Here is a 12,938-nt window from a genome sequence, read left to right on the forward strand (position 1 = left end):
TTTAGGGAATTTGAATTTACCGAAACATCGTTATAAATCTGTTTTAGGGGTCATTAGTGACCTAGCAAAGAAGGACTTCCACAGATACTGACCTAGCTCTGTACTATCTCTGTTTAGATCAAAGTGCGCATCCCCAACTGTCCATCAAGCATTCAAAATTTGACATCCCATAGGCATCTTACACTTCACCATGTGCATTGGATGCCCCTTGTTCCAAGCTTTGTTGTTCCTGTTGAGGATACTGCCGTTCTTCCAGTTCACCCAAGTTTGCAGCCCTAAAGCCATCCACAACTCCTCACTGTCTTTTAACCTGTGACACAATCCAGTCACCAAATCTTGATATTTCTTTTGTTCAGTTGTCTCTGACTCTTTGAGACTCATTTGGGAATTTTTTGCTGAAGACATTGGAGGGGTTTACCATTTCCTTCTCCAGCTCATTTTTTAGATGAGGTACCTGAGCCAAACAGGGTTAAGTGAGTTGCCCAGGGTCACACATAGCTCAGGCATAGAAAGTGCCTGAGCCCAGATTTGAACTTGGGTCTTTCTGACTCCTGCTAGGTGGTGCAGTGGCTAGACTCCCTTGGAATCAGGAGGATTTGAATTCATTTTGTGACCCTGGGCAAGTCACTGAAGCTGTTTGCCTCAGTTTCCTTATCTGTAAAATGAGCTGGAGAAGTAAATGGCAAACCCCACTCCATTATCTTTGCCAGTAAAGCCCAAATGGGGTCATGGAGACTTGGATAGAACTGAAATGACACAATACCACTTCTTGACTCGAGGTCCAACTCTGTTGTCTGAGTCACCTACCTACCTCCTTGACATTTCTACTGTCACAAAATTTCTTATACCTATCCATCCCTTTCTAATTTCATAGCCATCATCCCAGTTCAAGCCCTAATTGCCTAGACTATTGCAATATTCTCTGATCCCTCTCCCTACCTTCAGATATCTTCCCTCTCCAGTCCATTTTCCATACAACTATCAAAGTTAAATTCCTAAATTATAAGTCTGTTTGCCTGTAGGATAAAATATAAACACCTGATAGGCATTTAAAGCCTCTTAAAACCTAGCCCCAGCTTACCTTTCCAGTTTTCTTACACACTACTTCATTTTTTGCTACAGTCCAGCCAAATTGACCTTCTTGATGTTCCTCACACAAGATAACCTATCTCCTGTCTTTGTGCCTTTACTTTATATGGACTGTCCCCTGTCCTTGGAATGTACTTCCCCTTTACTTCTACCTCTTAAACTGTAGTTTCTTTCCATACTCAATCCAAATGCCGTCATCTGTGTGAGGCTTTTCCTGGGGCCTTCTCCCTTCCCTTATTTTCTTATATTTACAATTTATATACTTACGTTTATATACATGTTGTCTCTTTCAGAATATAAGCTCCATAAGATCAGCAAATGTTTCTTTTTTTGTCTCATCTTTGTCACTTACAGTCCCTGGGATCCTGTAGATGCTTAGTATATGTTTGATGATTGATTAACAGAGATTTGTGGTATGACTTTTTACTCTTTTCTTGACTCTATGCCCACATACTTCTGGGAATTCTGGTTAGTGCATAGCAAGAAGTCAGAAACCAAGAAATGACAACCGATGGGATGAGTAAATCTTTGAAATTTCAAAACAGCTTCAGATTATACTATGCTGTCTATGTGGATATTTATTATTTGGAAGTATTCTTTAGACTTTTTCTAGCTTTTCAGTTATTTGAATTTGTAGTCTATGGGAATATATACTAGTAGAGACTTAGCATTGTAGTAACCTAATTATTTTCATTTATGTTACCTGAATTATGGATTATTTATACTTGGACTTTTTCTTATAAAATATTTATGTAGACTTGATTCCATTTTTCTTCTGTATACCATATGCCAGCCTTGCTTTTGGTTTTTTTCCTGCCCTTGACCTGGACCTTGGACTGTGAAGTCTTTGAGGACTGTTTCATATCTTAGACACCATGTGCTTTAAGCAGCTATGTTAGTGAATAGAGGCCTTGTAGGTATCCAATGCATCTTGCCTATATTTGTAACTTTGTAGAGACTACTGCTACAGAGAAAAAGACTCAGGAATACAGCACAGGTTCTTCTCAAATTAGAGAATTGATGGTATTTGAGGCGGGGGAAGGGTCAGGTCTCAATGTCACCTGTGGCATTTTCATGCATGGATAACCCAGAATGGGAATGACCAAAGTGGCATATTGATTTTGACTGCCTTTTGAAGTCACAAAGAGCCTGTTGAGTCAAGGATCTAACTAGTATGCCCGGGACCGTGTTTCCTCGACAAGTGCTCCCCACTGCCACTGCCATCTGACTCAGCCAGATGGTGATAAGCAAAATTTTGATTCCATCCAATAGCCACTAACTGACAGTAATGAAGTACCAGCCTTTTGATCTTACATAGGGAAATGTCTTGCTGGCATTATCTCCCTATCATGGGTGGAGAAAGTTTGCAACAAAAAAAACTTCTAACAGACCTCTTTTCTTAAAATAAGGGATTTTGAAAGGTGTAGATATTATCAGGATGGTGGTAGTGGGGTGGGGACAGGGACTGGCTTCTTATCACCCTTTTACAGCTTATCCCTCTCCAGGAATTGATTAACAGAAAAAACCTGAATTTTATAACAATGTAGAACAAGTTTTGTCCCTAAGTGACCACTTCTGTAAGGTCAAAAATCCTTTACTTTTGGTTTAGCAGAGATTATCTGTAGGGATAGTAAACATGTATTGCTTCTTGAAATGTGAAAAAATTATTAAAATTAAAATTAAAAGTTTATAAGATGGGTTATCTATAGTACAGAAGAATTCTTGACCTTTAAAATCTTGTCTACATGTTTCCTTTAAGTAAATAAGCTACCTTAGTAGATTTAATGCATGATTGGCTTTAAAAATAGGAAATTTACCCAATAGTTCAGGAGCATATAATTGTATGAAGTGAGGTACATTTGTTTGGTGGCAAAAGCATTGTAGTAATTCAGACTCCCCAGCAGAGGTCCTCAGAGTGAGACTCTGAGCATTTTTTCCCCTGTCATTTAATTTTCTGTTTGGCTGTGTGTTACTAGTATCTTAATGTTCTGTTAACCTATAATTTGAGCTGTAAAACTGTAATTTTCTTTTTTCTTTTTAGCTCCATTTACCTCTTAATTCACCTTTACCTGGAAGTGAATTGACCAAGGAGCCTTTCCGCTGGGATCAGAGGCTCTTTGCCTTAGTGTTGCGCTTGCCTGGCACTGTGGCTGTTGAATCAGAACAGTTGACAGGTGTGCCTCTCGACGATTCTGCAATCACACCAATGTGTGAGGTGACAGGAGGTAAGGTTTTTGTTTTAAAATTCAAAAAAAAAAAAACCTTAGTAGGCGCTAACCTGAGAGCATTTTAAAATCCCTCTAGTCACCGAGGGCCTTTGGCTTCCATTGACACTTTGAATGGCAGTACTTCATGCTCCTTAAGAAAATGGAAATGTTCAAAGCTGCTTAGATGTTTTCTTAAGTATTGAATAATTAGTATGAGATTTACAGTATAGTTATTAGACTGCTATGGGGGAAAGAACCTGACTGCAGTCAGAGACCCTGTGTTCAAACCCCTTTTCTGATAACATCCAGGGGACCACAGCAAGTCACTACTTATCTGGGCTTCAGTTTTCTCATCTATAAAATGAAAGGGTTGAGTTAGTTGTCTCTGACTGTCCCTCCAGATAGGGACCTGTGAGCCCCAAAATGAAGATCTGTAGAAAGGGGAAGAGTCCTTCCCGCATCAGTTGGAACCATTGAAGTTAGATTTGGTATATGGAAGAACTTCCTGTAAAGGATGTTTATTGGACCGAACCATTTGAGGAAAATTGCAGAATACTTCTAATTGAAAATATTTTAAGAATAGGATATGCAAGGATATAAGTGTGGAGTTTGTCTTAGAGACAAAGGAGGCAGGAAAAAAATCTCTTTCAACTTTATGTTCCACTTAAAAGGCAGACTACTTAATTACTGGGCTCAGTGGATATTAATAAATAACTCAAGGTTACAGTGGTCAGGAGACGCTTGCAAACTGTGTCACAAACCATTTTGTCTGAGATACTCAGATGTAAAGTCAGGTATACTGTTGTCATCTACCTCATCACCTTGATCACAGGCATATTAAATTGTGTGTGTACTTGTGAGTATATGGGGGAATGAATGAAAAAATATTTATTAAGCATTTACTAAGTGGCACTGGCAATACAAATAGAAAAAACCCTCACTTTGTTATGGGAGAAGACAACACATATAGATGTCAAGGCCAAGCAGCCCTTAATGTTTATCATCTTTCATGTCATTTCCATGAATAAAAACATTTCAGTTTCTGTTGGTGAACCATGTGATGGTTCTAAGGACTTTGATGACAAGTTTCTTTTCTGTTTTTCAAGTATTTGGTTTCGAGAGAAGAGCACCTGCAGAGGTAGTTGTCAGTTCTAGCCTCTACAAAGGTTGCTTCCCTAGACTCAGGCCAGAAACAGTGTTTTTTTGGGGGTGGGGGAGGTTAGTTTGGATTGACCTAGCCACAGCTATGTTATTATTATCATTACCTTTCCTATCAGTAGCAGTTGGCTGATGTTGCTGTCGTTGCCCCTTCCACTGGACTTACTTGAATGGTGGTCATGGAAGTAATGGTGTGGTGGTTTGATCTGCCTGTCACATGACTCATCCTGTTTTTTCCTTCAGCTTATACATTAACATTCAAGAATTTTGTACTGTTCTGAGCCATTTGCAGACCTGACAGTTTTTGAAACCTTAGGTCACAGAATTTAGAGCTTGAAGAAACCTTAGAGATCATATAACTATGACCTCTTCTTTTTTCAGATAATTGCTCATTCTATTTGTAATAGTACCTCAAATGTACACAACTTTGAAGGGTTTTTTTTTTTTGTTAGATTGAAAAGCCCAAAGATTGTACATATGTCATATATACAGGTTGAGAATTCTTCATTTTTCTCTAAGTTTTTTTTTGCAGAATTAGTGTAAAATTGTAGGAATATTTAAGAGCAATTTTGGGAACAAAGTAGCATAATCATAGAATGACTAGAAGAAAACTTGAGGATATCTAATAGTAGGCAGCTAGCTGGCAGAGTGGACAGAGCATTGGGCCTGGAGTCAGGAAAGCATGTGGCCTCAAACACTTGCTAGCTGTATGGCCCTGGGGAAATGACCTAATATCTCTGCCTCTGTTTCCTCAGCTGTAAAATGGGGATGGTAATAATAGAACCGACCTCACAAGGTTGTAGTAAGGATCAAATGAGATAACGTTTATAAAGCTCTTAGCACAGTGTCTGGCACAGTCTCTTAATAAATGCATGTTCCCACCCCTATTTCCTTCTCCTTTAGGCAGTTCTGTATCAAAACAATTTTTGCTGACTAGCTATTTCTTGTACCCTTTTTTTGGGAGGGGTTTTAATATTTGATCTGCTGTCATAAGACATGGTGGTTCATAAAAATTTTCAAGTAGTTGTAGCTCATTTTTAAGTTAGTGCAATGCATTTTGGCACATTTGTAAAAGTAAAGTGTTGCTTACCCATTTCTTGTGACTGGCGTTACTTTGAGACTGCAGGGAAGTAAGGTTTGTGGTTTATAGAACCAATAGTTAACTAATACATAGAATTATGATGAAACAAGTTATAGTGGTGTAGTAAAGAGGCTTTGTGTGAATTCAACAGCATCTGTTCATGTCACTACATAGTTGGAGGCGTAATTGTTATTAAATGTTATCCATATCTCCAGTCCTCTTTCCCTGTCACACATGGACCCCGTGTATTTTGGGTAACAATGACGTGTGTAGTCATTACTTTGTCACTGTATAAATTGTAATTTTGCTTTTGTTCACTTTACTCTGCATCATGTCCTGCTTCTCAGGAATTATTGAAATCATCTTTGTTGTCATTTCTTACAACACAGTTATAGTCCATTACCTTCATTTATCACAATTTGTTCAGCTATTTCAGGTTTTTCCCCCCCATTTTAATCCCTCGTTGAATCCCTGATTTCGGATGAGGGTGGTTCATCTGACTGCCTTTCTTCACCATCCCTTCATCCATATTTGTATGCTCTTATTCTCATGCAGGGCAGCTAAGTGGCACATGGATAGCTTAGTGGTGGGAAACGTGCAGCCTCGAGGCCACATGTGGCCCTCTGGACCCTCAAGTGCAAATCTTTCACTAAATCCAAACTTCACAGAACAAATCCCCTTAAGAAAAGGATTTGTTCTGTAAAACTTGGACTCAGTCAAAAGACCTCACCTAGGGACCCAGAGGGCCACATACAGCCTTGAGGTTGCAAGTTCCCTTACCCCGGTAGAGTGCCAGGCCTGGAGTCTGGAAGACCTGAATTCAAATCTGGCCTCAGACACTTACTAGCCTTATGACCCTGGGCAGGTAACTTAACCCTGTTTGCTTCGGTTTCCTCATCTGTAAAATGAGGTGGAGAAGGAAATGGCAAACCATTCTGGTAGCTTTTCTAAGAAAACCTCAAATGGGACCAGGAAGAGGTGAACATGTATGAAATCACTGAACAATTCTCATGCACCTAATACTCTTTTTCTTCTTTTCACCTTCTCCTACCTTTAAAACTCAGAATTGAACCAGTTGAACCAGTCTACCTTTATGTCCTCTTGTTCTTATTTCACTCTCTAGGTAAACTTTGAAAGCATTAGGCTTTTGAAAGGACCTTCTTCCTATATTAGAATGTTATCTTTTCACTATCTTAAGAGGCAGTTAGGTGGCACAGTGGACTGGAGTACTGGACCTGGACTCTTGAGGACATAAGTTCAGATCTGTCCTCAGAATTGTGATTGTGACCAAGTCAATTAACTTTGATCAGCTTTAGTTTCCTCTCTGTAAAATAGTGATCATAATAATAGTACCTACCTCCAAGAGTTGTTGTGAAGATAAAATAAGATATTGTAAAGTGCTTTGCAAACTTTAAAGTGCTATACTAATGCTGCCTCTTATAATCACGTAGTTCTTGCTAAATTCTAGTCTTTTCCCCAGGAATGTTTGAAATACAACTTTTTTATACTTAGTTTTATAAGGTGTATGTGTGTGTGTGTAATATATATGTATACACACACACACATATATATCTAGAGAGAGAGAGTATATTTTATAATTGTAAGCCTCTAGCTTTTGCATCTTGTTGTATTAGGTTCCTTTGCTAATCTTTACCTCCCAGGGTTAGACCTACCTGCATATTTGAGGTTCAGAGTCCTAAAGGTCTGGGATGTCTTGGTCTTCATGCTACCATACCCAGATTGACCTATGCTTCTTATGGTTTCTGCCTCTCCTGGTTCCTTTGAAGATTCCTCCAACATCTCACCTTGTAGGTTTCCAAACATCATGGGCCATTATTTTGGAGAATACTCTGTTCCCACTGATTTGGGATGTAGATACTTGCAGGCTAGGTATCTGGTCAGTCTGGAAGGTTGTTATATGGTTAACTTGAGCAAAGAGGGTTGGCTTTTCTGGAGGTCACTTTTCTGTTGCCTGTGTACTTTTAGAACACATATTTTTGTATAGTTCTAAAATTGAGGAGAGCAAGTTAGTGTAGTCCTCTTATTGGATTTCTTAATCCTTATTTGATATGCTATAATATTTTAGGTTTTCCTGGAGTTTCAAGTAATTGAATCCAAAGAACCCATTAAGAATGCAAAAGGGTGGGGAGAGTTTATTTGTGATAGAGCTGAAGTTTAAATATCTTAGTTGGGGGAAAATATCCCCCCCCCCCCAGAATACACACACACACACACACACACACACACACACACACACACACACATACATACACACACATGTACACACACGTACTTGTGCATGTGTGCCTCAGCTAACGTTAATTGTTCACATGTAAACTCATCCTAAGGTTCAATGATGTCACAGAGGACAGTTTTTCCATAGGAAAAGAATGAAGCTGGAGCTCAGTCTTCACCACTCTGGCGAAGAAGGGATTTGGAGGAAGGCAGCTCTTAAGACATAGGGTGACTGCCATTCAGTTTAAGAAATACCAGTGATTTTGTAACCTGCTGAATAAAAGAGCTTGTCATTTAACACTCTATAGAGTGGTTCTTAACCTAGCATCTGTGAACTTGTTTAAAAAAATATTAGGTATCTGTATTTCAGTATAATTCCTTCCCTTTGTAATCTTATGTATTTTATTTTATGAATTAAAAAGCCTCATATTGAAAGGGAACCCCCTTTGGCCTCATCAGAGGATATATAGTGCAGGGAAAGAGGACTGGCCTTAGAACCAGGCCTGAGTTTCAGTCCCAATTCTGACAACTCTGAAAAAGTCATGCAATATCTCTGAATGTCAGTTTCTTTGTAAAATGAAGGTGAAGCATTAATTATATCACAGGGTTGTTGTAAGAAAAAGTCATCTGTAAGCTTTGATGTCCAGCTTCACTTTTATGTGTTCTCTTTTCTCACTAGCATGTGAGTATCAGGAGACAAGAGCCATCTTGCTTGCTTATGTGTCTATCCCCAGCACTAAACATAGTGACTGGCACCTACAGTAAAGCACTTAATAAATGCTTTTTTATTGGTTAACACCCATTTTAGCTATTATGTTTTATTATTAGCTTTATAACAGAATCTAAAAACTGGAAGAGACTTCCAAAGGCCACGCAGTCCAATTTATATCTGCACAAGAAATTCTTCTGCAACAAGAAGTGGTCGTTTGGTCTCAGCTGAAAGACCGTCAATAAAGATAAAAACTCATCTTTGGAGGGAGCATATTCTACTTCACAGTAGTTTTAATTGCTTGAAAATTTTTCTTTCTGTTACATCTAAATTAGAGGCATCTAAATAGCATAGTGGATGGATCTGGAGTCAGGAAGACATGAGTTCAAACCTAGCTTCAGACACTAGCTGTGTTACCCTGGGCAAGATGCTTAACCTCTGTTCTGTGTACCTGTTTCCTCAACTGTAAAATGAGAATTATAATAGCACCTACCTCCCAGGGTTGTTGGGAGGATCAGATGAGATAATATTGTAACACTTAGCACAGTGCATGGCACATAGTAGGCACTATATTAATGTTTATTCCCTTCTCCCTCTGTCTGCCTCTCTGATACTCACACACTTAGATTTTTGTAGTTACTTGTGTTCTACATGCTTCAAGGTCTGTGAGTACAAGGACGTAGATGAAACAGTGTAAGGGTCAGACCACTTGGGTTCAATCCCATGCATATCATGTGTTCCTTCGGCTTCCTTAGGCACATGGCTTCTTTGCTTTAGTTTTCTCTTCTGTGAAATAAGGGGATTGTGATAGATGACTTCTAGGGCTCTTTCTTGCTCTAAACCTGTGATCCTTTTGACACACTGTCTGATCTATTTGAGGTATTTTGAGGTAGTAGGAAGAACAGTGGGCTTAGAATGTGGTAGAGACCTGATTTTTCTGTTAATTGTATAAGAGCTAGTACCAGCGTGGCACTGAGTTGAGAGGTGAGACTTGGAAGCAGGAAGACCTAGATGAAAATCCTGCCTCAGACATTATTATGGGACTGGTTGAATCAGCTAACTTCTTCAATCCTTTGTTTTCCTCATCTGTTAAAAGGGGGTAATATCTGTAGCACTTACCTCAGGGAGTTCTTATGAGGATCAAATGATATATTGTATAGAAAGCACTTTGCAAACCTTAAAACATCATGTAAATCTAAGTTTTTCTTCGTAGAAGTAACTCTTTCTAGGTTATAGTTTCCTCATCTGCAAAAAGAAGATAAATAGTTCCATTATATGCCTTGCCAGATTTTTGTAAGGAAAGCATTTTGTGCACCTTAAGGTGTTATGTAATTGTATTTGTTGATAACTTTGTATTTTCCTCCAGTGCTGTGCGTATAGTTGACATGGTAAATGTTGAATTGAATTGAATATTCCTAGCTTTGATGTATTTCAAGTTTTGTTTTGCTTCTATTTCAAGGAGTTAGAGAGAAGTAATCTCATTATTATATAGCCATTAAAGGAAATAAGTATTATTACAAATGATAATTGTAATTCGCATTGATTATACATAATTTGTGATAGGATTGTGGTGTGGAGAGAACACAGTTGCTGGTCCAAAAATTAAGTTAGTAAAAATTTCTAAAGTTCATGTTGTATGAGATTGCTGATTGTTTATAAAATCTCTTTTTTCTTGTAAAAAGTAAAGAAACGAGTATAAATTGGCTTCTGATCAGGAGTGGGATGGTCAGAGTAGGGAGTTTGGCTCTGGGAAGGGTGCATTTTAGAAAAGTTTTCATCTCTGCCCTTGTAGAATTTATAGCTCTTGATCTGTCTGGTAAAGGCAAAGACTTTGAGGTCTAACTAGTTTTTGTCTTGTTTTTGTATTTTAGGCCGTTCATATTCTGTCTGTTCTCCAAGAATGCTTAATCAGTGTCTGGAGTCCTTGGTGCAAAAGGTGCAAAGTGGGGTGGTGATAAACTTTGAAAAAGCAGGACCAGATCCCTCCCCCATAGAAGGTACTATAATTTCCTAGTAGAATTTTAAAGTAAATATCGTCAGTTGTAAAATTAGAACTGAGTAATTATTTTGATATAGCAATATACTGAGATGTAACACTGAGAAACATTGGTGACTAAGAGTGTTTATACAAACTAGATAATAAAGGACTGACTTCTCCACTGCTTACTTGTTATTGACAGTGTGGGAAAAACCCGTTCATTTATTTGGGTTTGAAAGGTCAGGAATGAGCCGTGACTGTTAGATCTACTTCTTTACTTGTATGCAGCCTTCATCTAGACTCTTTCTCAGTCTCTTAAGTCTATAAACAATATGATATTTAGACTTTTTAAAAGCCACACATGGGTGAAGAGACATATTTTTACCTTTGTTTTGTTTGAGGCTCTAAGGAGTCTGTCTCAAAAGTCTGAAAGTTGCTTAGGAATAGAGAATAATAGATACTTTGCAGGTTTGCTAACAATAGGACTTTAATGCTGTAGTGGAGAATTTAAGCTATGATAGAGGTAGTGTTTCACAGTTTAATTGGCTTTGAGGATGTTCTTACATAATAAAAATTGTTAGGGAATGATTCATAGTCACTTTGATTTTCCTCTTTAAATTTTGTGTCAAATTTTTAATGATAAATGCATTTTTTATACTTTCTTAACTACAGATGGACAGACAGAAGTATCAAGACCTTTTGGATCTCAACCTTGGCACAGCTGTCATAAGCTTATCTACGTCAGACCAAACCCTAAAACTGGGGTTCCAATAGGTCACTGGCCTGTTCCAGAATCCTTTTGGCCAGATCAAAATTCTCCAACGCTAGTAAGTGTCAGAAATAGTATGGTGAGAAGAATATGAAAACAAATCCCTTGTTGTTGTGTCACGGTAGTTTTAAATCATGAGTGGTCAGTGTCAAGTAAATCAAGTAAAGGGTGTGTTGTCTTTGAGGGAGAAATACATTATTATTATTTCAAAGTTTGACAGTAAGATCTTGAAGGATAATTAGTACTCCAAATCGTGGAGTAATTATAGGAAAGAGTAATCTTTTTATTTTAGAAACTAAAACTATGCTTAAGATTTTTACTTTTGAAATCTGGTTACATGACCACAAGTATTCTACTTAGGTCTCTAGATTTTAAACACAAAGACTTGATTTCAGTATTTATTGTTTTGGTCCAAAAATAGGCCTTATTTTCCCTCATCTACACTGTCAGATTTAATTTGTACAAAACCTGAGTGAATTCACAAGTAAGATAATGAAAATAAAGATAGTGGTGACGCTATGAAGGAACACAACTTCCTTTTGAATTGAAATAAATATTTTTGAAGTTTCACCAAATCTTTATTAGAATGTACTTCAGAAGCATCTAGTCCAAACTTCCCCTCTGCAGCACATGTGGTAAGTGCTTACCTAGGAGAATGGGACCTGCAACATCCTGAAGGAGAACCTCCCACTCTTGATGCTTTCATTGTTAGTTAGAGTTTCTAGACTATGCCCCAAGATTGAAAGATAGTTGTAGATGTTTTTGCTTGTTTGTGTATTTATATACATACATGTAGACATGGGACTGCATGCAGGAAGACTCCTCTTTGAGAGTTCAAATCTGACCTCAGGCACTTAAAAGCTGTGTGTTCCTGGACAAGTCACTTAACCCTGTTTGCCTCAGTTTCCTCATCTATAAAATGAGCTGGAGAAGGAAATGGCAAACTACTCCTGTTATCTTTGCCACAAAAACCCCAAAAAGAGGGTCCCAAAGATTTGGATATGACTGAAAAATGTCTGCTCATGTGTATACACTTCAGAGACATATCATTTTGGGAACATATTTGTATGGATGTGATCCTGTGTTTGACATAGTAGGTTAAAGAAAGACTAAAGAAATAATTCTGAGTATTCTCTAAAATCTCAGTAATTACCCAGTTATACTTTATAGGTTCAAACAAGTAATTTATAATGGATTCAGTTAAATGTAAAATAATCCTCACCCCTCCCCCAGCGAAATTGTATAATATATAAATAGGCAAAGTAGGTACAGTTTCCATTTTCATCAGTAGTATATAGTATTGGGGGAGAGGGGAGTGAGGGATGGGGTTGATAGAGTGTGGACCACTTAGTTTGAAGCTGGTGGCCAGGAACTGATCATTATGTAGAAATTGGAAGGTAAGCATATAAGTTTAGTATTTACTGATATTTTCTTATATACTCTGTTTGAGGAAAGGTCTGTGATTGTTCCAATAATTTGCTTTACTTTCTTTTTTCAGTTATCTTGAAAATCATTCCCTTGATACTCCCAAAATTGTGTTGCCTCCAGCTAGGACCCTTGAAGATTTGGTCTAGATCAGTTTATCATCTTCCTGTCCTTCCTTTCTTTAGTACTGTTTCTGCTTCCTTGTACAGCACATCAGGGACTGTAATTTTAGAGTCTAAATGTGGATACTGCAATAGATGTTGCTCCACAAACTGCAATTATTTTCC

At 38.0% G+C, this 12,938-nt stretch overlaps 1 protein-coding gene across 3 annotated transcripts in view; it reads left to right on the forward strand.

Moving 5' to 3' along the window:
- The window catches only part of INTS6 (integrator complex subunit 6), an 85,334-nt gene that overhangs the window by 52,627 nt on the left and 19,769 nt on the right, over nt 1-12,938 (forward strand). For all 3 annotated transcript variants that reach the window (XM_072610485.1, XM_072610486.1, XM_072610487.1), the window contains 3 exons: nt 3,131-3,314; nt 10,351-10,476; nt 11,130-11,284. In XM_072610485.1, coding sequence (XP_072466586.1) covers nt 3,131-3,314; nt 10,351-10,476; nt 11,130-11,284 — 465 coding nt within the window. The remainder of the gene's footprint in view (nt 1-3,130; nt 3,315-10,350; nt 10,477-11,129; nt 11,285-12,938) is intronic.

This window comes from Notamacropus eugenii, chromosome 5, assembly GCF_028372415.1.
Source record: "Notamacropus eugenii isolate mMacEug1 chromosome 5, mMacEug1.pri_v2, whole genome shotgun sequence".
Taxonomy (NCBI): domain Eukaryota; kingdom Metazoa; phylum Chordata; class Mammalia; order Diprotodontia; family Macropodidae; genus Notamacropus; species Notamacropus eugenii.